The 25,950-nt window shown below is 39.6% G+C and overlaps 1 protein-coding gene across 4 annotated transcripts in view; it reads left to right on the forward strand.

The window, feature by feature from the left end:
* TRAPPC9 (trafficking protein particle complex 9) overlaps positions 1-25,950 on the forward strand; it is a 459,395-nt gene that overhangs the window by 123,671 nt on the left and 309,774 nt on the right. For all 4 annotated transcript variants that reach the window (XM_039382029.1, XM_039382027.1, XM_039382031.1 and 1 more), the window contains exon 18: positions 24,154-24,296. In XM_039382029.1, coding sequence (XP_039237963.1) covers positions 24,154-24,296 — 143 coding nt within the window. The remainder of the gene's footprint in view (positions 1-24,153; positions 24,297-25,950) is intronic.

A 25,950-nucleotide genomic window follows, 5' to 3' on the forward strand; every position in this document is an offset into this window, starting at 1 on the left:
TCACAAAACAGATTGAAGATCTCTTCCCTACTAAAGGAAACCAGCCTTTTGAATTACGACATTAGGTTTTAATTTATTCCAAAAGATAACCATGATGCACACTTAGTATTTAAAAATGTGCAGTGTTTCTGTAAAGTCACTTTGGTATCAGTTTATATACTGATACCAAAGTGGCTTTATATACAGAGGGGGCTTCAGAAGCTTTTTCAGCAAAATGATTATGCTTTGCTAGTTGGTGTAGCTGAATGTAAAGTAGTCAGTGTAGTGCTGTTTCAGTGGTTACATTAATTTTTCAGAGGAGTGAGAGCTTGTTTTAGTAGGATATTTTATATCACCAATGGCAATGCAAGATGTGTCTTGAAAGTGATCTCAAGTAAATAAATCTGGTAGGAAAATATTGTCTTATTTTCTTGCTGTACTTCTTTGCACCGGTAAAGAAGTACTTCTTTTATGCTTCTTTATTAGATATAGCCTATTGAGTGGCTGACATCTTAAAAAATTGTAGTGTAAGGGCTAAACTTGCCCATTATATGTGAAAAAGAGAATTTTGTTATTTTTTCTTCTTGTCTTTTTCTTTTCTTATTCCAAAGTCATCGTTTCGCCCTATTTTTTAAACAATGTTGTTCTATTGCAGTGCTTGAGGCATAGAGTTGATTTAAACGTATAAAGTTCCTATATGAGAAATGTAAAGTGATATGAAAAAAACCTTTTCTATTCTGTCCCATCTCAAACTTTTCTAAAAGTGAATAAAGGCTGTAAAAGGAGCCACTGTCTGAAACTCAGCTTCGTGGGTTAATGAATGCAGTCCCCAACCTGTGCCTGTGCCTATTACCAAAGATGTCATGTACTTTTCAACACAATTTTCAAAAATGCTTAACTCTCCATTGCATTTTATATCCTACACGAAATTGCTTTGCTGACATTTAAAACTGTCTACCAAAATATTGCTGTTTATCCCAGTGACCTTCTAGTTCTTTATGTTCTGGTGTGAGAGCTAAGGTGTAATGTCATTTGTTTGGTGACTCTTAGACATTTGAAATCATAGGAGTAGTTAGTTGGAATGTAATTGTCCAAATGAAATTTGTCCAAAACATGAAGGTTAACACTTCTCTGCTTGCAAAGACTATCAGGTTTTATGTCTCATCAGAAGTATAATGCTTTCAGCAATGTATTTAAATACTAGGATATGAAGTCAGTGCCTTGTCCTAAAGTAAGAGTGCTACCTTCAGAAAGATGAAGGATTTCCTTTCTCTAGACTGCATTATTGATTTTTAAACTGTATATTCATTTTTTCAGCAACTCAAATGCAATTCTAAAATCTTTCTGTAACTTAACCCCACTTACATTTTGTTTTCTACTTCCTGCAGACTCTGCTCCTTGCAACGTGTTAAGCCCCCATTCTTAATAAAAATATAGCATGGGAATAGTTCCTCTAATTTTTGGAACTGGTAAGGGTGCAGTACAATGTAAGTGGCACATCTATTATGGTTCACCACCTATATTTAACTCAAATTTGATGATGTTTCTGACAAGCCGCTTGCATTCAGACCAAGTCAGCAGTTCTCCATGATGACACATGGGCTGGAACAGGAGAACAAATCATTTGAGAAGGACAGAAAATAGAGGATTCAATGGCAAGATGTTAGGAAAGACAATTTAGAGTAAATATTGAAAGCAATTATTATTGTTAATTTTAATCTGTCAGTCTGACATCCATGAAGTGCTGAATACTTAACTTTTTTAGTTATATGGATACGATGTTTGGAATGAGCAATAGTGTGGAAGACCCAGAATATTTAGTTCTTCACCGTCTTTACAAGTACAAGGATATATTGTTAAAATTCTACATGCTGTATTTTATTTATTAGCCTTTTGGAGTTTCTATTATGATCCTCATCCAGATCTTCTGTGCTTGTTTTTCTGGTTATTTCCAGTATACACTTTCCTATTAGCAAATGTACTAGACTCTATCAAGAATTGTTTAAAATTACAACATCAAATGAATTTAATTCATAAATATGAAGAAATGAGGAGAGAAGTGAGTTCATGTTAGACTGATATTGACTGACTGAATGCAGGTTTGTATAAGGCCATTTTAAGAGAAGAAAATTATCTATTTGGGGTTTAGTAAGAAGAAAATTTAAATTAAAATTCTGTTCCAATAGGCAATTCCCCTGTTGTGGGATGACCTCAACTGGCTGACAGACACCCCCCAGCAGCTCTCCCTCCCCAACAGGTTGGAGAGAGAAAAATATGTAAAAGCTCATGGATGGTGATAAGGATGGAAACAGGCAAAACTCTGTACATTACCAGAGTGGAGTAATTGTGGGGAATCTTTTGTTGTGGTAAAGCAGTGAAGGACCGAGGGTTGAGGTTTGACTGTGGGTGTAAACTGTTCACATATGTCAGTGTTGTGATGATTTCGGTCCAGTCCAATGAGCAGGGACACCTTCCATAATCCCAGGTTGCTCAGAACTCCATCCAACCTGGCCTTGAACACTTCCAGGAATGCCACAGCTTCCCTGGGCAACCTGTGCCAGGGCCTCACCACCCTCACAGGGAAGAATTTATTCCTGATATCTAATCTAAACCTACTCCCTTTCAGTTTAAACCATTCCTCCTTTTCCTGTCCCTCCAGGCTCTTGTCCAAAGTCCTTCTCCAACTCTCTTGGAGCCCCTTTAGGCATTGGAAGGTGCTGTAAAATCTCTCTGGAGCCTTCTCTTCTCCAGGCTGAACAGCCCCAGCTCTCCCAGCCTGGCTCCAGAGCAGGGGGGCTCCAGCCCTCTGAACATCTTTGTGGCCTCCTCTGGACTTGCTCCAGCAGCTCCATGTCCTTCGTGTGTTGGGAGTGCCAGATGTGGACAGAGCACTGCAGAGGGGTCTCACAAGAGCAGAGTGGAGGGACAGAATCCCCTTCCTTGTCCTGCTGGTGACACTTGTTTTGTATCAGCCCTTCCCCAAGTCCTTCCCTGCTGCCTCCTCTCCCAGGGCACAGGGATGGGAATGGGTTGGTTCCTCCCAGCCCCTCTGGGCCACTCTTCCCCCGTCTGCCTATCCCAGGTCGGGCCCTTCCCTGGGATGCAGCTTCTGAGGGACAGCTGCTCCCACTGGGGCTCTCCATGGCCTCAGCTCCTACAGGGAATATCCCCGGGGCTGCAGGGAAATCCCTGCTCCGGACCTGCAGCCCGCCTGCCATCCTCCTCCACCCCTTGGGATCAAGAAATCACGTCCACCCTAAACTTGGATGTCCCTTTCCCCCTCCGTTATTGACTATTTTCTTGTCAGATCTTCCTGATAAAATCAGATCTTCCTGATAAAATTCCTTAGACTCTCAGGTTGAGGATAAAGGGATTCTTTGTGAGAAAGGTGGTGCAGTAAAAGACATCTGAGAGCTCTGCTGAGGGTGTGTGTAATTAAAGCACGAAAACATTGCTGTGCAAAACACTTATTACACCATCCATCATGATCATTCAAAGGAACTGCTGTTTCAAGAGCAGAACAAAATTTTAGTTTGTTTAGCTGTGAATTTAATGAGTAATTTGCTGTTAAAATATTTAGAAAATTTAAAGCGAGAACATTTGCACAAAACATACTGGGTTTTGTACAAGATGGAGGTTTTTATTTTTTGAAGATAATTGTTTTTAGGTATCACACAAGAGATCAAACTAAAATCCTGTCTCCTGTTCCTTGTGCTCTCCTGCGTGTGGTGCTGTGTATCTGCAGCAGCACAAAGCTGAATTTCTGTGAGTAGTTGTTCTATATGTTAAAACACTTGACACCAACTTCTTAGCTTGATTGAAGTAAACATTCCACATCTATAGATAAATCAGCAAGCTGGAACTTTGCATGCAGGAATTGTCTGTCACATCTCTTATGTTTTGACTGATATAACAGCACTTAAAAGCGCAGGCAGATTAGTGGATTCCATTAATAATGACTTCAAATACATTAGGTTAATCCTGAATTTCTTACCTGTCACATAGTTCCAGGCTTACAGATGAGTGCAGGACAGGTATTCCAGAAGCGAGGAACACTCACTGCATCGTGGGATAAAAGGGGGTCTTTTAGACAAGTCTGAAGATACTTGAGCTTTGAAGTCAGTCCCGTGCTGTCTCAGACCATTCTCTTTAACATAACGATAAACAGCAGAACATAATTTTTTGAATATTTGTTAACAGAATTTCAAGTTTTTAAGTATTTTCTCTCCATTGCAGTGATGGGCATTTCAGTGAATGTGCAGTCATCTTCTTTAAGGTGGGACAGTGCTACAAATTAGGGAAAAATTTAAGCAAAATAGATTAATAGATCAACCATGTCACCGAGTAACACTGAATTTCATAGAATCATAAAAGGGTTTGGGTTGGAAAAGACCTTCAAGATCTTGTTCCAACCCCAGTGCCACAGGCAGGACACCTTCCACTAGACCAGGTTGCTCCAAGCGCCATCCCTTGAACACTTCCAGGGATGGGGCAGCCACAGCTTCTCTGGGCAACCTATCCAGTGCCTCTCCACCCTCACGGTAAAGAATTTCTTCCTAGTATTCAGTCTAAACCTCTTTGTCAGTTTGAAGCCATTCCCTCTTGTCCTGTCAGTACATGCCCTTGTAAAAAGTCCCTCTCCATCTTTGTTGTCGGCTCCCTTCAGGTACTGGAAGGCTGCAATAAGGTCACCCCAAAGCCTTCTCTTTTCCAGGCTGAAATATTTAATGTGGACGATAATGTGGCAGGAGAGAACAAAATTACTGTTGCTGTGCGAGAGCACCTCTGGGAAGTGCTGTGATGGTGAAGTTGCCAACTGCAGTTTGTCACCTCCTGCTTTCAGCCGTCTTTGTGCCTGAGGACTGATTGATAGATGGCAAACATGATGCCAGTACTTTCTGAGAGTTCCAGATCTGGGACACAGCGTTCTGCTAAGCCTGATGTCACTATTGGACACTTTGATAGAAATTGTAATAGAGAATTAGTGGACACATGAACGTGTCCAATAGACTGGGGACCAGGCTTTTATTTTACTTTTGAAGTCAGTGCTTCACAGTCCATATGCTTCACATAAGGGAGTTCTTTGAAGACGTGAAGAAACACTTGAAGGAGGGAGATGGTGAAAGTTTTTCTGGATTCAGAGAAACCTTGACCAGGATCAGAGAAGAGAGGTTTATAAAGGTTACTAAATACATAGAATTCAGAATTGTTTCAAGGAATGTTGTCACCTGAAAGTGGGTTCAGAGGTATTTTGAGTTCTTGCTCTGTTCTTTAGGCATCCTGTTTTGGTTACTGTGTATGGCTGCTTCTACAAGTATAAACTCAGAACTCTTCTCTGCAGACTGTGCCATCTAGGATAAAGACCCTTTATTTCTAGATTATGGCAGTGAATCTCAGGTGCCCACCAAGGCAAACTTTGGACAGGTTGTATAGTGGTCTTGTTTAACTGAAAGAACAGTAAATGAACGTTAAAAACATGCTGCCTTAAATAGTTTTGAAGAAGAGGCTTCTGAGTACTGAGAGATAGTCGGGAGCTTGATCTTCTGATGCAAAACAATTGAAGTAGAAAGCATCTATTCTTTACATTATTGTACTGATTTGTAACTTTTTAAGGTGTGGGTTTGTATTAGAAGCAAACCAGGATTTATTCTTGATTTATATTTGTTCATGCATTGATTATTGCATCAGACATTTCAAAGAAGCACTTCAAAATGTGAGACTACACATAACATGGTGTTATAATTTTAAGAGAATCAGTGAAAACATGCAGCCACTTATAGGACATTTGGGTGTTTCTATTAAAATCTCCATTGTACAGAAAATGGCAAAACCCTCTAATTATTCTCTCTACAGTTACCAAGCTTAAGTTGTATATTTTGTTCACCTTCCTTGATATTTTTTAACTAACGTATGAAAAAGTGAAATAATTAAATTTGAAGCTGGAAAAAGGGAGAGCAAGACCTGAAACAGCTGAGTAATGTGGGCCGTGGGTAAGTAGTGTATAATAACTTGCCATATATTTGCTCTGTAGGGCAACATTTTTCCTTGACGTCATTCATAAAGCTGTCATCCCCACACCAGAATAGAGAGATACTTCCCTCTACACGTTTTACAATATCTTGCAAATTTGTTTGACAGGGCACATGACAGGTCTATCAAAACTGGGAGTCTCCTGTGACAAAATTCAAGACAACTGGCAATCCTGTAAATGGAAAAGGTGGAATTTATATATGTCAAAAGAAACCCCATTTTTATTTAAATTTCTAAGAGTTGTCTCATCATTTTTCCTTCTCATTTTTTGTGTCTATAGGACTTGAAGTACTAAAGGGAGAAACACACTGAATGTGTGTAGCTGTACCATGCTTTTATATAATCCTGCATGAACACTTCCTTGTCCTACCCTTGGATCTCTTCCTTTATCTCATTTAGTCGGAAAGAATTAAACTAGAGCATAATTAAGAAACAAGTAAAATCTATTTCTCGTGTATTTCCCTTAACACATTAGAGGTCAGTGAAGCAAATGGCTGAAGCCTGACCTGCAGACTGGGGCTGCTACGAAGGCTGGCGAGTTCTACTTGAACATGTGCCTTAGTGGAGCACACTGAGAAATTGCAGAGAAGCACAAGGTGGTGATTGTCATGGATTCCATCAGTCCAGCACAAAGGCTGGATTTCAGTGCCCGAGAGCGTGGATGATTGATTTTTATTAATTGGGGATATATTTAGAATGGTGCAGACTGTTGTCCGCAGTGCTTTTTAAAGTGGTGAAGTCGATTATAATACTTAAAATTGTACATTCATTCACCTGTGTTCCACAACCCCACTCCAGTGTGTTCAGGTAGGAGTTGCTGTAGGCTGTGTTCTTGCCAAGGCTTTCTCTGGGTGGCAGAGAAGGTGGCAACAAAGTCCTTGCTTGCTGTGTCCTGGCTGATGCATAGTGAGTGTTCTGAACCTTCTGGAGGGAGAAAGAGGTTTTTCCCTCTGGGGAAGCAGATCAGAAGGCTCAAGAGGGAAAGTTTTGTGAGTGAGGAGTGAGAAAGGGAAAAAAGGAATGGCTGAAAGGATGGGAGCTCTGCTGTTGGGAAGCCTTGACTTTAGCTACTGGGCAACCCATGGGAATAGCAAGAATTGGATCATCATCCCTCTCCGGTGATGGAATGGACTCACAGTAGTAAGTAACGTGGCAAAACCCTGCAGATTTTCAAAGTGAAGCAGAGGGGGCTCGGGATAGGATGGCTGTGGTAGCAGTGCTTTTGAGGAGGGATGGGGGATTTTATTTTAGGCTGTGTCTAATCTGATCTTAGGGAGTTGAATGTCTCGCAGTGGGTGGAGTGCTCCTTCCAGTTTAGTTTCTGCTGGAAGGGGTCTCTGGAGATGGTCTGGTCCAACAGTCCTGCTCAAAGCATGGTCAGATGGAGCAGGTTTCTCACAACCATGTTCAGTCAGAATGTGAGTGTCTCCAAGAATGGACACTTCACAAGCTCTTTGGGCAACCTGATCTGGCATTTGACTATGCTGGCAATAATGAAACACCTCCTTATGATTAAATTAATGAATTAATTAGTTCTGTTCTATTTATTTATTTTTAAATGGTACTTGTTCTCAGAAAATTATAACTTCTAATGGATGGATAGAGAGGATTTTAGGAGAGGGAATTCTAGATAATTCTATCTCAAAGTTTTGGCTGACTTCAGGTCCCATCCTAATGTTGTGGTTCATTTTATCCTGTGGTATTTTAAACTTGGATGTTTTCTTTTCAACATTTTGTGCCTACTGCAGTTACCTTGGCGCAAGTGTATTATGAAATACTTGAAATATTACGTGTAAGTCTAATAACTTGTATTTTTCAGACCTCTTGGCTGATTTGGAAAAGTTAATTTCCTTTTTTAAATCCATTTAGATTCTTTTTTTCTCTGATATGGGTTGAATGCAGATAGGTTGCCTTAGGCAAACAATTACAAATCAACCCTCAAGCAGAGACCTTGGGAATAATTTACACTTTTCCTATATTAAAGCTGCGACGTTTATATATTTAAACTGATTTCTCATGTGTCTTTATTTCAATAGGAAAAAGTTACCCTCCTGTTACCTGGTAAAAATAGAGCATAAGTTGCCAAACAGATTGTTTACCATTTGGTGTGATAAAATTAAAATGTTAGAGATGGACAAGAACAACTTGATTCTTTATAATCCTATTATCTTTTTAAAGCAGGGTGTGACACTTGTCATGTAGATGCACGGGTACGGAGTCAGCTATGGAGGCTTCATTGTTGCTTGACTTTGAAAGCAAGTTTTTGGATACTATTTCTCTTCTATTAAAGAGAGTGTCACACAAATTTATTGCCAAACTGTTCTTGAGTTTTAAATGTTTCAATTCCTAACTGTGCTCAGTAAATCTTCAGCCTAAGGGAACACAGGTATGTCATACCCAGTGTTCATAATTTCTCCTGGCCAGCAGCTAAAAGGAGTGAGTCTGTTAATGGGAAGGGAGCACGTTGTTTAGCAAATAGGAAATTGAATCATCACCTGGTTTTAATCATTTAGCTTAAAAAAAGTGGAGTGGACAGAGGAGGAATTCTGAATGGCTGGAATTAAGTATTTTGATGCTTTGAATAACCAAATCTAATTTTCATGTAATTACTCTTGTCTTAAAAAAAAACTACAAAAAACCAAACACCAAAATCCCCCAAACAAATTAAAGAGAAAAAAACCTGGTCTTATATGAAACAAAGCCCCATCATTCAGGTTGAATACGTTTGTGTTAAAAAATAAAATTAACATTGCATCATAATTCTTTTAATTGCTTTCTCTCCCCCTCTCTTTTTTGTCTGAAAACTTAATATTCCATACAAACATTCTAAGAATAGGATTCTGTATTTCTTTTGTCTATTGACTGTTGTGTAATTGAATGGGATCATACCAAAAGTTATTCCTATCTTTTAGCTGGTGTTGCTGCAATAACTGGGAATTATTAGCATTTCTGTGTTTTTTATATTGTAGATGTAAAATGAAATCAGTTGATAAAATGGTTTCTAACCAAACAAAGCCAGTATTTTACTAGGATTTGAGAAAATGAGTTTGTAAGAGGTTCTTGTTAATTGTACAGAAATCACTATGACATATTTTTAATACTGTTAAAACTTGATACATTTCAAGATGGAATAGAAGCATTATTATGGTGATATTTAGTAGAGCAGCCCATTAAACATGTATTTTTATTATCAGAATTCTGTAAGAACAGGTAGTAGAGGATGTCAGTGCATTGTCTGAACAGAAGTGTACCAGGATTGTTGAGTTGCAACTTTCAATAGTTGGACATGGATAGAGTTCTGGGGAGAAGAAACTTAGAGATCCTTGCATGTCGTCAGATCATCCATCTCTCATTTTTCTACTTTCTAGGTAAAAAAAAGTTGTCAGAGTTGGTTTCCTTTTGGTTTGTTTTCATCAGTCAGTCATTCATTCACTCATAAATAAGGTGAAGACAAAATCCACGCTTGCATAGGTTGCAAGGGAAAGAATTATCATTCAGTGTGTGTTTATATGAAATAGTGTTTCCGTATGTGGTGGGTTTCTGTGGCTGGGTTTTGGTAGCGGGGGGAGCTACAGGGGTGGCTTCTGTTGGAAGCTGCCAGAAGCTTCCCCTATCCCGTGGAGCCAATGCCAGCCGGCTCCAGGACGGACTTCCTGCCACTGGCCAAGGCCGAGCCAGTCAGGAGTGACAGTAACGCCTCTGGGATAACATATTTAGGAACAGGAGGTTGTGGCGCAGAAGGAATTCCAGCCAGGGAAGAGCAGAGTGAGAACTCGGGAATAACAATGTAGACACCGAGGTCAGTGCAGAAGGAGGGGCAGGAGATGCTCCAGGTGCTGGAGCTGAGGCCCTGCAGTCCGTGGTGGAGACCATGGTGAGCAGCTGTGCCCCTGCAGCCCATGGAGGAGCCCATGCTGGAGCAGCTGGATGCTTGAAGGAGGCTGTGAGCCCGTGGGAGGCCCAAGATGGAGCAGGTCCTGCTGGAGACCTGCGGCCCGTGGAGAAAGGAGCCCACACTGGAGCAGATTGTGGCCCCTGTGGGGGATCCACGTCGGTACAGCTCATCCTTGAAGGACTGCACCCCATGGAGGAGTGACCCACGGGACAGCAGTTTGGGAAGAGCTGCTGCCCGAGGGATGGACTCACACTGGAGAGGTCCATCAAGGACTGTCTGTCTCCTGTGGGAAGGACCCCACGGGAGCAGGGGAAGGACTCATCTCGCTGAGCAGCAGCAGAAGCAACAACAGACTGCAACCCCCATTCCCTGTCCCCCTGCACTGGGGGGGCGGGGAGGAAGAACATGGAAGGAAGGAGGGGTGGGGGGAAGGTGTTTTTAAGATTATTTTACTTCTCACTGTGTTGCTCTGACCCTGTTAGCAATAAATTCAATTAATGTCCCTACCTGGAGTCTGTTTTGCCCAATGTGGTGATCAGTAACTGATCTTTCCCAGGTCTTATCTCAACCCATGAATCCTTTGCTGTTTTATTCTCTCCTCTGTCCTGTTGCAGAGGGGAGTGAGAGAGCAGCTGTAGTGAGTGCCTGGCATCCAGCCAGGGTCAACCCACTACACCATATAAGCTGTTATAAGAGTCAGGACTCTTCCCAGTTTTCTGATTTTGGTTGTATTTTTCCCGTAGTGCTCGTAGTTCTGTAGAGCTTAACGGCTGGTCAAGTGGAATTCACAGGAGCAGGATGGTTTTGGCTTAGGATTTAATTGAGTATGAGTAACAGTTGGAAAATTCATGATTATGTGTCTGTTTTAAACCTCTGAAGTTATGAGTCACTGTTTGGGAGTTTCCTGCTGCATATTTATGAAGTTCTCTGAGCTGACTCAGTGTGTTTTTTAAATAAGCATTTGTAGTCCTTTTAAGTGTGTGCTAACCACTTAGGTTGGAAATCAAGTTAGCACCACTAATAAAATAAAAATAGTGGTTTACAGATTGGGTACCAGGACTAATTATCTATCTGTCTATCTATCTATCTATCTATCTATCTATCTATCTATCTATCTATCTATCTATCTATCTATCCATCTATCCATCTATCCATCTATCCATCTATCCATCTATCCATCTATCCATCCATCCATCCATCCATCCATCCATCCATCCATCCATCCATCCATCCATCCATCCATCATATTTCATCAAACTGTAGAATATCTGAAGGTATAAGGGACCTATAAGGATCATCAAGCCCAACTCCTTGGTCCTCTCAGGGCTATGTAAAACTGAACCATACAACTAAGAGCATCCCCCAGGCGCTCCTTGAGTCTGTATGTATTTGTGTTTGTATGTAAGATGTGTACGTACACATTTTGTAAAAATATTCTGAATTTTAGCTTTTGTTTAGGTCATTTCACCACTGGGGACCCTTTGAGAGCAAAGTGGTCATGTGAAAAAGTTTTCTCCTGAAATTTTATTTCTGTGTAAGCGGTTGGTGGAGGATGGAGAAATATGTTTAATGTTCTTGAGTGTCTTGGAGAACAAAGGAAGGAGTCAGAGACTATGTCCTATTTACACAGAAAGAAGTCTTTCTGTTCCTTCTGTTAGAAAGTGGAGAATTCTCCTTATTTATTAGCCTTTGATGATTTTAGGTGGCTTTACGACATAGATTTTGGAATTAGATTTGTCATGTTTCCCTCAGAAAAAGATCTCTCAACCTGCTGATTAATTCTCTTGTTAATGGTGAGTTCCTGGGCCTAAAGGTAAAGACCTTCCAGCCGACTTTTGAGAATGTAGTTTGTTGGAGGGGAAAAAAACCAGGAGTAACAACATACATTAAGCCTTTTTTAAAAAATGTTATTTTTGTAGGATGATCTGTTATTTTTAGAACATAATTGATCTATGTGAAGAATACAGATGTGTAAGTAGTGGCAATAGTAGTAGTTTTAATAATGTGAGTGAATGTTTGGTTGCTTGGCATATTGGCTTTCAAATACCCTGCCCAGGGAAGGAGAGAAGATACATTAGAATGAAAAGTGTTCCTGTTCTGCTACTCTAGGACCCCATTTCTGTCTGAACTATAGGGAAGATTTAATTTCTGAAGCGTTAGTTCCTGAAAATTGCTTTCACTATTTCTTTTATTCTGTTAGTTTTTATCCTCATATTAAGGAGTAGAAATTTGCAATATTCATTCCATATTAAGCTCATTAAATCAGTGATAAATTTAGCTCAGTAACTTTACTGATTTTGAAAATGATTGTGCTACTAGAGTCACTATTTCCAAACTGAGGAGCAGCTGAAAAATCTGAAGTGCTCAGTCTCCCATATTTATATGTTAATGTCTGTGCTGAATAAACAGATCTATTGATTAAGTTGTTCAAGCATTCCTGTTTTAAAACCCCTTTCTTCATTTGCTCCTACTTTAGAAAATTCACTAATTGGGCTTATCCCTTCTAATCACAGGAATTCCTGAAAAAATGAGGATTCTTTAACCCAAGAATACCAAGGAGCTCTCCTGTAAAAATCTGATCACTTGGTTTCAGGGGTCTTTTATATGTTATAGATGATTTTGTTCCGATTTGCTGGGTGCATTATTTCTTTTTAAGGTACTGGAGCTATTGCAGAGGAGGATTTGGTTTATCTTTTGAGGGTGTAAGTATCACTTTTCTTCATAGTACAGTAATATTATGAATAAAAAGTATACACAGGGGGCTGGGTTCTTTAGGAGACTGTTTTGAACAATGAATGGATTTGAGATCTTCATGAAACCATTTGTAAGGGATTGATCCATGTGTTGTAAAATAGAAACTCGAGATTTTTCTTACTTGGGTAACGGTGATGGTTTTGGACCTGTGTCAAACCATATGCCCATAGGAGGATGCATGTGACTGTTTTTTCTTTGTCTGGAATATTATCTTCATATTCTCTGCTGTTTTAGAAGTTTGTAACTTTTGAAAAGTTAAGTTTTATATTGCCATTGAGGAAGCAGAGCAGCTAATGCAATTACTTTACGCTTACTATTGGTAAGCATAGTAAAACCAGAAATGGAACTGCAGGTTAATGACAAGGAACATGTGCTGGGATACTGCTGAAATGGTTTTTATGAAGGGCAGTGTCATGGTGAGCAAATCTGTCAGAGATCTTGGAAGCATGTTCTGAGCTCATGAACAAACTGAATATCATGGATACTGGTCACTTGATTCCTCACACACTTCCAAAGTCTTTTAGAGGGACAAATATGCTGTGAGATAAAAGTGAAGGTCCCATCAGGAGTCAGGGGCTGGTTCAAGGCAGGACAAATGGCCCATTTGCTCACTGAAGGGTGGTCCCCAGCCTAATCCTTTGGGATTGTGTTGTGCCTGTGCATGCTCATAAAGGATCTGGGTATTATGGTGATTAGGAATGTGTCAAAGTTTATCAAGGGTAGCACACACGAAAATCAGCTCTTGGGGATTACGAGCTTATCCTGCAACAGAGGTAGGTTGTTAAAAATTGAGGTGAAGATCAGCAGTGATCCACATGTGTATTGTAAAGTAATGCACCTGAAGAAAATAGAGTCTTAATTCCAAAAGCACAGTGATGGGCTCTGAATTAACCATTGCCATGCAGGGTGGAGATCCTGGAGGCATGAGATGTTCTACAAAGCTGGTAATTTTTAGTAGCAATGCAAAAGGCAAGTAGAATATTAGGAATAGAATATTAGAAAGTGAAGGAATGGAGAACAAAACAGAAAGTTTCCTCTGTCCTTACCTTACTTTTGGTGCAGTCTTAGCTCCTTTTCTCATAGACTTGGTAGAAGTAAAAGGCACAAAGAAGGGATGGGCCGTGTTGGGTAAGTGTGAAACAGCGGAGAACTGTTTGGCACGAAAAACCAAAACTGAATAACTTCACTGTGTTATCCAGGGACTTCAGGTTGTTTCATGTGAGCCGAGTCAGGCTTGATGGTGTTGCTTTGGTGGGAAGGGTGGAAGAGATGCACCCTCCCACTTGCAGACCTTAACAGTGTCATGCAGCTTTCTAAAATTCTCATTTGCTTTACTCAGAATATATACTGAAAGATGATGCTCGATTGCTGAGTCTGCAGCAGCCAGGTGTTTAAAAAAGCTCTCAAAAGTGAGAGATGACCTGCTTGTGGATGATTGATTGATCAGACCTGTCATTCCAAACTGGGGAGTCACTTCTTCAGCACTTGTTTGTGTTTTTTCCTGATGTTCTTTCTGGGTTGTGACTGGTTTTATATGTTATTTATATGTGGGGTGTTTATGCTGCATACATGTTCTTTGCACCATGATGCCCACAAGTTGGTGTTGTCCACATCTCATGGGTGTGTTCCTTTAGGGAGAAGGTATCTGCCAGCATCTTGTGTCTTCACTCATGGAGTCTCTGCCTACAGGGTGCAATGAACAGGTTTCAGTAAGGAAATGCATTCAGTAATGCTTCTTTACAGCAACCAGAGTGTTCTTAGCCATTGCTGGGAGAACCAGGCTGAGTTGCTGGTCTCTGCATAGAGGAATTTCCCCCTTGCAGGATGTGTGTATGTGTGTGATTTGTTCATCAACGTCTAACCCTGCGTTTACTCTCTCTTTGTACCTTCCTACTTCAGAGTCAGGGCAGGATTTATCAAAAGCAATGTGGACAGCAGGTTGAGGGAGGGTGTTCTGCCCCTCTACTCTGCTCTGGTGAGACCCCACCTGCAGTGCTGCCCTGGGATTGTCAGCCCAAGAAGGACATCAGCCTTTTGGAGTGAGTCCAGAGGAGGCCACAAAGATGATTAGAGTGCTGGAGCACCTCTCCTATGAGGAAAGGCTGAGAAACTGGGATTCTTCTGCCTGGAAGAGAGAAGACTTTGGGGTGACCTCATTGTGGCCTTCCGGTACCTGAAGAGAGCCTGCAGGAAAGATGTAGAGGGTCTGTTTACAAGGGCATGTAGTGGCAGGACAGGGGGGAATGGCTTCAAAGTGAGAATAGGTTTTAGATTACATATTAGAAAGAAGTTCTTTACCCAGAGGATGTTGAGGCCCTGGCACAGGTTGCCCAGAGAGGCTGTGGCTGCCCCATCCCTGGAAATGTTCAAGGTCAGGCTGGATGAGGCTCTGAACAACCTGGTCTAGTGGAAGGTGTCCCTGCCCGTGGAAGAGGGGTTGAAATGAGATGATCTTGAAGGTCCCTTCCAACCCAAACCATTCTGTGATTCTCTGATTTCAGAATCAAAGAAATGACTGAGGACCACGTGTGGTGACTTACCCCTCCATTCCTTCAAGTCCTCCCAGAACAGGGTGCAGGGCTTCCCAATTCCCCTGCACATGTTTTTGTGACAGATTCTGCAGTTTAATGTCAGCAGGCAGAAAACTCTCCATAGGAATGTTCCACATATGACTTGTGTTTAAATGGTTTTTAATCTCTCATCTGTGTCTCGGCCAAGGAGGAGATGCTGTGATAACTGTGGTCAGCAGTGCTGGGATCCAGGCTGGTGGAGGTACAACCTCTGAGGCATTTAAGAACGTCCATCAGCCCCTTGGGCATCTGGCTGCAATGGTAGGACCCTGGAGGCCTGGAGGCAATTTACCTTTAATTAAAGAAGGCAGAATTCTGTGATTAATACTAAAAAAAGAATTATGTATTATATTTCCTGAATATTTCCAGAGGGGATTTAAACTCTAGGAGGGAATACTGTCCACTGGAATAATGCTGTATACTCCTGTCTTTTGGAAGTAACAACTTCCAGCTAAAAAATGCACACAAAATCACTCGTGAATGTGTGGCTGCAATAGCAATTAGGAAGTGCAGAGTTCAATAAGAGATGAATGCTCTTCAGTACAAGATTGCTGTATACTATATTTCATCTGTCAGCCTGTGCATCTGTTTGTCAGAATGACCTTTGATTCACCCTGTTTTTTTAATGTGGAATGACTACACCATGCCTGCCTTTAAACTTAATATTATTCTGCTCACATCTCCATTCTCGTTATAAACATGGCTATTTTTAGCCAGCACAGATTCAGAATATGCCTTGTAAGCTTAAGGGGGATTTATTGAGCTCCTGTGTGTATTCACTAGAGATTCCTTGTAGAAGCTTACTGATTTAGGATTGGAGAGAGGTAAAATACTATTTAATTCCCAGCATATGCCTGCAGGAGCTATATTTAGCTTCAGCTACTTGTCGTTGCCATTGTGCTATTTTTACAAGAGAATGCAGCACTTTCATTGTTCAGGGTTTAACTAGACAGAAATGGGGATGGATGAGCTCGATAAACACTGGTGTGCTGCAAAAATTGCTGCTGGAAGTCAGGTGTGTGAGCAGTGGGGGTACTTGAGTAACAACTGCACCAGAGCTGCAACACAACACAACAGGCACCTTCTTGGCTGCTGTGTGAATTCACCTGATTAACACATGTACTAAAAATTATACTTAATTTTTTGTTAGACTGATAAAGAAGCTTAACAGGAATAACAACGTGGACTTTCTTTGTATTTGTACATGAAAAGGTCTGACTTGCTGCAGAGGCACAATTTATTTCATTGCTTAATCAGTTGGTAAGAATTTTGTCATGGCTTTTGTAGTTGCCATGTATATTTTTAATGGAATACAGAGGAGAAAAATTAGCATGGAGAGTGTGTGCTGCAGCTCAGTCCTGGAGGATGGTTACATATGCACTACAAGTTCATTACATATGCATATCCTTTTCCTAATGCATATATCAGGGTTCTTGCTATCAATTACTGCACTGTTTGGTGTTCTAAGGAACAATATCTACAGAGAGAGTCCCTTTTTCCTGTTTGGGGAAAATAAAGAATTCTACCTTGAACAATTAAATATTCCAGTAGATTTAGAATTGCTTCATGATTGACCTTCTGCTTTCTGCTCTTTCTTGGCTGTTTAATGTCTCCTTAAAAACAGAGAATTTATATTTTAGCTAAAAAAGGGAAGGAGAGTTGTTGCATCATTTATAAAAATACAGAAAACCTAAAGGATATTTTTTTAATCAGAAAATCAGACAGGTTACCTATTAGTGAAAGGACTAATATTCTCCAGTGAGAGAGACTGCAATGAATAGATTCCTTTCTGTGTGGCTGGATTTGATGATCTTGGAGATCTTTTCCAACCTTAATGAATCTATGATTCTGTGATATCACTGCACACTCATTCCACCAATTATTTTCATGTAAAAATTCAGTTTATGGTATAATTTCCTTTTTTTATCAACCATCAGGTAGTGTTTTCTATGGGCAGAAAACTTCATCTACATTTGTTCATGTGTTCCACTTCTAATCTTCATTTCTTAACGTGGACCTTTCCTGGGCAGCCTAAGATTGTGCCAGACATTAAAGATATCAGTCTTTATTTTCAGTTTTGGAATAATACTGATCTTGAGTTAAACCTTGTGAGGCTAAGTCTTGATACTGTCCTTACCATGACTGACATACCACACTTTTCCTCCTAAACGTCCTTCAAATACCAGTATTTAAAGTAAAGGAAGGTCCGAGTGCAAAGGAATGATGTGAATTCCTGCATGGAAGAAGCTTTGAAGATATCAACAACATCCAAGCCCTTAAGGACTGAGTTTTGCAGTAAGAGACTGGTCCAAAGACTCAATGCTCAGAATTGTGTGTATCTCAGAAGTCATGGAGAATGTTGTGAGAATGTTCAGATTTCAGTAATGCTGTTCCTTTCTTAGGGAGTAATAAACACATGATGCTACTGGCATTTAGTTGGAAGATTTTTTTCTATTAGATTGGAGATTTTTGTCCTTCTAAAGAGAATTACAGAATTTGGAGTTACTCAGCAGTTTCTCTGCTTCTCCTCTTCAGTGGTGTGGGAGTGTTTTCTTCTCCATTTTGTCCTCCTGAGAACAAGTGGGCAGGAGGATATTCAGCCCATGGACATAAAGGCACCTGTTGCTTCTCCCAGCACTGTTGCTAAGCCAATTTTTTTTTTACACAAATTTATCCTTTAAGCCTGATTTTTACACAGACTTTACTCTTTGTCAAATTACCCTGTGGGTTTATGGGCTGTAGACTCAGTGATGGGAGGAAGAAGCAAAAATCACAAATATTTGTCTTTTGCTAGATCGTTATATATGCAAAGCTCAAGAAAGTGCTAATCTCTATTAATTCTGGGAGCCAAATGGATACACAGGCAGAGGTGTGTGCATTTCCAAATGTCAGGACTAAATTTTGAGATCAACTCTAAATATAGATACAGACTTTATATTCACAAATTGCTACAAGGAGTGGAAGCTTGATGTGTTTGAGTCCCATTTTCCTTGGTTTCAGCTCTGTAGGCATCTCCATTTCCCTCCCAATGCTCATGTTTTGGTCTTTCCCTTAAAAAAGCCCATCCAACTGTGTTCCATGCACTGTATTTCCATTTGAACCGTGTTGCTGGAGCAGCACATCCCATGGGCTTGGCTTCAAAACAACCTTTTTGGGTTTGCTCCAGTAATGCACGTTTTTCATGGGCCATCCCTGGTAGGTTGTGCATTGCCAGGGTTTCCTCTGCTGCTGGAAAGAGTGTGGTTAATTTGAGAAACTCTCTTTCTCCTTGTTACTGCCAGGTAATTGAATTGGTTACAGTTAGGCAGCTGAAATTCCTGATCCATGATTTATTTACACAATACTCAAAGCTCTTTAAGGATTTTAAGTGTGCCACACAATAGGAGAAATTGAGAAATCAATTTTGTAGAGACAGATCCTCTGGTGCCTTTTGTGAGATGGAACTGATGATGTGGTGCATTTTTATTTCTCTTTATTGCAAATGAATATCACTGATTGCCCATCAGAGTCGAGTATGGGAGTGGAATGGTCAGAGAAGAAGAGGAAAGGAGGGAGGCAGAGAGAATTTAACAAAATTGGGGTTTATGGTTGGTTCGTGGAAAAAAGCAACAACACCCAAACAAACCAGAAAACAAAAATCAGAAAGAGTGGCTGAACACTCATGAATGCATGGAGAGTGTGCTGCTAGTGGGAATTTGGATGAGAAGCAGATCAGGATGGGATTTGGGAATAAATAATGTTAAATAATGTTGGGCAAGTAATACGTGTGTGTATATGTATATATATGTATATATTTTTTTCCCAAAGGAAGTTGTATTTGAATATTACACACCTAGAATAAATTATTTTTCAAATTTGAAGCCCTAAACCCATGAGAAATTATACTTGTTAGCAAGAATTGTGTTCTAGAAGGCATTCAGAACTGAAATGGAAAGATCATATTCTGAATTGATATAGCTTTTATCTGGTCTTCATGCTGATTTTTTTTACCTTAGTTTTTAGTTTTTAAATGTTCTGTCTAAAGGAGGAGTCTGCAATGGTACAGTCTGGTATTTCTTTACTGTTACTGGAGTCAGCATCTACAGTTCCTCAGGAGCAAACTGCCTGTAGCCAAGTATTGACATTTCATCTTGTATTAAATGCTGAGATCTCCTTAGTGTCACTTTTATTATGCTAAGGGAATTTGGAAAAGACCTGAAGAGGTAATGTAATGTATGTAAGCCTTTCTTACAAAGTATGATTTGTTAATTTAGTTATGGAAAACACTGATTATAAATATTTCAAAAATGAATGTTACAGTTTGGAAAAAAATTGAGGGCAAAATCTTGCCTTGCTCTCTGAAACACAGAAAGCAGGATTTGTGGTGATGGGACACTGCAAGAAAAAATAATATAATAATAACAGAATCCTCTCATTCTTCCTGTAGCAAGATACACACAGGGATAAACTCAGAGTTATTGCCAGTAAAATTGCATAGGAATAAAGAAACAAAGAATAAAGAAACACATCTACCAAGCAAAATAGATGATATAAGAATTAAACCCAGGAGCTTCTGACCTGAACTGTTTCCAAGTTTGTAAATTTACGAAACCAAAAATTTAGATGTATAAAAGTATTTTGCAACAGAGAGGAGGAGAGTATATGAACATCTATTGATTGTTTACTCATTTACAATATATCACTATAAATTTGACTACTAAGTCAAACATTGTGTGTATTGTTCTCATTGGTCGGTTCTTTGTTGATTATTTCTAATCTTGCTGTGCAACAGTTTTTTAAAGGTTTTTTAAAAGAAAATGAGTCTTTTAAAGCTTTTCATATCTTGAAGGATGTTTTCTTAAAAAAAGTCTAATTAGGAGAGTTGCTAATATTAAATTAAACTGATGTTTTATGTTCTTCTATGGAATGTTTATTTTTGTTTACGTAGAGGATTTAATGACTGAATCTCTGCAGGTGGATTCTTATATCCTTGAGTTATAGTTCCCTTAACATACTCTTGGTCTAAGACAACTTCTTGAGCTAAAATAGTGGGTTCTGCTACACAGAACTTTGAACACTTTTTGGGGGCAAAGCTCCTTGACTCTGGTAGTCAGTCAATCCCACTTACTAGAGACAAAGTATAAAGAGAGGACTGAGCACCATCCAGCACAAGAAATCCCCTTCACTCTGCTCCTTCCTCATTCATTTCTCTATTTCTTGTGTCATTGGCTGTTTTGGGGAGATCAGTTCTCAGTCAGTAATGTTCCAGCTTCTGCACAAGTACCAATAAACTGTAGGATTAGATGGAACTTCTCTTTAGATTTTACTCTTTACTTCGGGGTAGGAGGTGCTGTAGTGGTGGTTCAGTAGAAATACACGATCTGAGCTGTAGATTGTAATTGAATTGGCAATTAAAAATGAGTATGGAAAGGTATTGCTGTTCAGAGGCTCCTGAGGGACTGGCAGAAGGGGACTGGCAGTTGTCAGTTAGCTGGGAAACTTTAGTGCCCAACAGTTTGCTTTTTGTTAGTGGCATCCTGTTACTCAAAGAGCAGTTCTTCTCTAATTTTATTTTAATTCTATTAGGAAAGTGAACATGGGAAAGATTTCCATGAAAAAACTGGAGAGAAAAAAAAAAAAAAGCTGGTACCAGCTCTATGCAGAAAACAGTCTGAGGGAAAAATGCATGAGAAACCAAACCAGTGATTTTTTATAGTTTATCCTTAAAATATTTCTTGTAGGTGTTATTGATGTCGGGTGCTGTTGGGTAAGAGTCACTTGGAACTTACATGCAGAAACACTTCTGTTTCCTTTTTTTCATCAATAGAAGGAAGGATCAGTGAAATAGTTAAAAATTTATCAAACCAAAGCCATCATGGTAATAATAAGTAATGTATCCATATTTTTACTGTTGAATTTCCAGAATGGACCTCAGCTTAGAAACAAGAATCTCCCCCCTTTCTACAGGTTTTCTGAATTCCAGATGTGTTCAGCTATCAATAGGCTTCTTTTCCTGCCTACCTGCTGTGACAGTCCAGTGTGCTCCATTCTTCCTTCCTTTTCTTTTTTATGGATCATCCAGAGGCAGAATGATATTCGTAGTGACACCCTGCCATCTCGTTTTTAGTCTGCAGGGATGCAGTTTGGAGAAGTCTAATAAATTCCATTGGTATTTGTAAAGATGAGGAGAATCTGCAGCTCAGACTGTGATTTGTGTAGGTTTGACAAGGAGTGAGGATACAACATTATTTAAATTAGGGGCTGTAGCACTTGAGCTGCTCTTCTCTGCAGGTGCTATGGGAGAGAGTGGTAAAATACTTTAAACTGGAGCTTTATAGGTTTATGAAAGTGTAGGAATTTTTTTTTGCTATCATACAAATAGGAAATCAATCTTTCATATTGGATGTGGAGTCCTTTCCGAGGTACATGTGCGTAGGGGGCTTTAAAGGAGATTGAATTTGGTTATTTTTTTTTTTTTTCCTCTGTTCATATTATATAAATCCTGAGCAATAAAACTCTTTCTAATCACCTGAAGGCTTCTGAAAAAATTATTTCCTTCAGTCATGCTCCCTCAACACATCCATCTCCAGTCCTGATGCTTTATCTTTGTGTGTACATTTGTAGACCACTGCAGAATATTATGGCCAGAGAAGGAATATGGATTTGGGTGTTCTGCAGTTCTCAGAGATACTCAAAATCTCTCGTGTCCTCAGTGTTAAATGTCCCCACTTAGACCTTACATTTTTGGTGAGAAGGGATGTCCTACTGCTGTCAGATTATTAGAGGACCATTAGGTTTTCTTTTTCATGTTCTTTAGCTTGGGGTGTGGGGGACACACAGTGTCATCATCAGGGCTTCTTTCAGAAATTCCTCACTACAACAGGGACCAAGATGATAATGGTGCCCTCAAACCCTTCTGCTCATTAATGGCACATAATAGTTGTATTTTTCAGCTTTTTTTCTGGAGGTTTTTCACTTGGTATAGGATGTTAAGGGTTTTGAATCTGGAATGATAATGCTCTGTGGCCTTTCAAACTAACATTTATGATGTGTTTACCTGTCATTATGTGGGTCTGGGCCTAATAAAGAAGCTTTGTGCTGTGGTGCTGTGGAGAACGAACCATGGATCCATAGCACAGTAGCTTTTCCAAGCAGGATATTGTGAGTATTACGGCAATAATGCAGAACATGCATAGAGCTTTCACAATTCCCCAATTGGAATTGAAGCCCATTCTCACATTGCCATGTAAGTAGTGTCAGATCCCTGTACTTATGGAGCCTGGCTCTGATTTGTATTAAATGGTCCAGCTGGTTTACTAGGATGAAGTATGTTTTGAATGGGTTCGTGCTTTTTTATTTTTGTGTTTAATATTGATTAGCTCTCCTGACATAACATAAACTTGAGTTCATTAACTGCAATTAGGAATTGACATAAACACCGTGGACGAGTATGTCCGGCGTGCCCAGTGAAGGTTTTTATTTGTGTTGTAAGGTGACTCTCATGAATTTTAATGAAACTAAATTAGGAATTGGAGTTAGCCCACTTAAAAGCAGGCTGGAAATAGCAGAACATGCAGCAAAATGTCAAACTTTTCAATTTGGTGTTCTTTAAATTACTGGATTATGGTCATTTAAGGAATTGATTCTATCTATGTTTCTTTTCCCTCAGCCAGACTCAGAGATAAGAATGGGTAGCAAACATAAATGTTTTTTTGCAAGTTAGAAAATCCTTAGATTGTTCCTTAGAGCTTATGGAAAAAAAAACTTAACAGGTTTCATAGTTTTGTAAATCTTCTGTAGAAAGGGAGAGTACTTTTACTTGTCTGAGGCATCTGATAAATAGAATTGCTTTCCTGGATAAGTTGTTGGTGTGAGGTTTGGGTTTTGCTTTTTTTTAAATAAATGTGCTAAAAGCCAACCAAAGAGGAGATTGGAGTTGTTTATAAATGTTTTGAAGGAAACATCTGTCCTTGTAGACACAGGTTCCAGCATAGTATGTCGTGTCCATGTTAGGGTGGAGGGCTGGTACTGCCTCTGTCCTTGCTCTGAGATGTGGCAGCAGCAGCTGCCCGAGGACCAGAATGAAAACTGAGAAAAAAAAATTCCAGTGAGACTTCCCAAATCCTCACTTGCATCCAGCAAATTGTATTTCAAGAACATAATGAAAGAAGAGGTGGTGTATAACGTCTTTGGAGGGATCAGGGGTTTGTTCTGATCTTGAACACTAATGATAATGTGGGGAATGGTATCGGAAGCTTCCCATAAGCTGTTCATTGAGGAAAAAGACAGAAAACCCCAAATTTCCTCACAGAAGTAAGGGCTCAGTGCTGCCGAGAGCAATGAGTGCTAGAGAATCATTTTCATTTTTAATATTTGCAATCCAGCCTTTCCCTATAAAATGAACACAAAGGAAGACAAGGTGTGTGCACGAGATCCCGACAACGGTATTGTTCTAATCTGTTGGTTAATGGTGATGAGCTTACATTTGCAGGGACTTGTTGAGGGACCAGATGCTTTTAGCTTTGTATAATCTTTGTCTGCCCAAAAGCTTTGGAGCTTTTCCATTTGATTATGCAGGTAATGAAGTGGGGAATATTCTTCTAGGGTATGAAGGAGCGTAGCATTTAATAAACCCTAAACTCTTCTAAGCAAGAATAAGCTCTTCGTTTGTTCGATGTTAAATGTGGTATGGAGAGGAATTACATAAAGGGAACTCCAGCTGACTTTGTGCTGCACTCTTCAGTTTTTTAAAAGGATTAGGCAAAAAAAGCAACTCTTTGCCTAAGCTGCAGTTATTTGTTAGATTGTGGTTTTTTCCAGAGATAATAGAACAGGTGGGTTAGGAAAGCAAATTTGCAAATCACTTCTGTGGTCTAATTTAATTGAACTTGTGAAATGCACAGTAGTGAAAAATAGCTAACAGGTAATTTACTTTTATTTCTCCAGACACTGGAAGCCATTTTGAACTTTAAGTACTCTGGTGGACCAGGACACGTGGAAGGGTATTACAGGAACCTCTCGCTGGGCCTTCACGTGGAAGTAGAGCCGTCGGTGTTCTTCACTCGTGTCAGCACCCTGCCAGCAACAAGGTAAGCCTGTTCTTGACTCTTGAATATTTGACTCATTGTCTCTGCTATATTGGCTATAACTTAAAGACCATGCTGGAAACTTTCAGTATCATCAGCAACATGTAGATAAAGAATTATGGGAACAAATTTTCAAAATTCCTCCTTTAGGAGTTTAACCTCCTTTAACTGCAGACTATGATTAAAACAATCCATGTGCATTCAACAACTTCTGAGGTTCAAGCATTTTTTCATGATGATTTATTTTAGCAGGGCCAGGATATCTCATGTTTATTGTAAAATTTGATGTCTTCTTTCTTGGCAGTTGTGGTGTGTTGTGTGTTACAGTTTTGTGTTTGTATAGCAGAATCTTACCCAAAATTCATGTGTAAATGATTGTGTTTGAATGTGAAAAAAAAATTGTGATGTCTCTGGTACTTGCTTTCTCTTGGAAGTCACAGAGTAGTTTCACATATCATAGTGAGTTTTAAAAGTCGTGGCAACCACGTGATGGTGGTCAAATGCTGTGATCACAAAAATCTGTTTGCCTAAAATGCATCAGCCACTGGGTGGAATCAGTTTTAATAATTAGCAGGATTATTATTAAAAAACCCCAACCTCTGTGCATAGTGGGAGCAAGAATTTTGTTTGATTTAAATTCTGAGATTGTTTCAGTGCAATTATGTACTGCAACACTAATAATGAGAGAGAACTTACTTGATCCAAGAGATTCCTACTGAACCTTTTATGACAGACTTCAGAAATCCAAAAATAGACAAGAAGGGAATATCAGGGAGAATATTACATTTTCAAAGGAAAGAAGTGAGTCACCAGTATCATACCATGGCAAAAATGTCCAAGGATGGATGGAGAGCTACAGAGCCTGCAAAACATGAAATGTTTCTTTTGTTCCTGTGAGCAGAAGTAAAGCCTCAAGGAAAGTTTAGGGCTTGAACATGAAGAAAAGTGGACAAGTTGGAAAAGTCTGGAGCAAGAAGAGTAATAAAATGTGACTTATCCTAAATCATATGTTTGAAGAAGCTCATGGTCTTGCTGAAGGAAAGATGACTGACAAGGGAATGAAATTTTTAATCCTGGCACTGCCACCAGGGGTCGGATTCTGTATTTCACAGCAGATGTACAGCAAATAACGACCTTTGCAAACAGCAAGGGAATTTAAGGTTAGGCAAAGATGATGAAACACTGAAATAGTTTTTGTAAAAAATGTTTTAAAATGAGACAAAGAAGATTTTTTTTTTTAATGACAGGATTGTCTCTATTTCTTATAAAAAACACCTAAAACCATGTCACTTTATTGGTAAGAAAGTTTGTCAAGCATTTTGCTGCTTGAAAGTGTAACACAGGAGGCATGGTTTTATTCTTTCAGGAACTGCTCTAAAAAAGCAAATTTATTGCCGCTTGCAAAATCAGAACATGGTATCTGGAACAACTGTTTGCAGAATTCCAGGACCCTTATTAATGATGTTCAGAGTTTCATCCCTGCAATTGCACATTCTTAGGCCTTTGTGAGGTTGTCAAGGTTCACTAAGTGATCTTTCTTTAACAACTTGGAAGTACCACAGCATCTATTTTCAACAGTTTTGAAGAAGAGTCTTTACACAGGTTAAAATAATCAGTTTACATTTATTATTTGAATGCACAGTCCCCTCCATTCAGT

Source organism: Pipra filicauda, unplaced genomic scaffold, assembly GCF_003945595.2.
Source record: "Pipra filicauda isolate LSUMZ 115617 unplaced genomic scaffold, ASM394559v2 scaffold251_size2273266_pilon, whole genome shotgun sequence".
In the NCBI taxonomy this organism is placed as follows: domain Eukaryota; kingdom Metazoa; phylum Chordata; class Aves; order Passeriformes; family Pipridae; genus Pipra; species Pipra filicauda.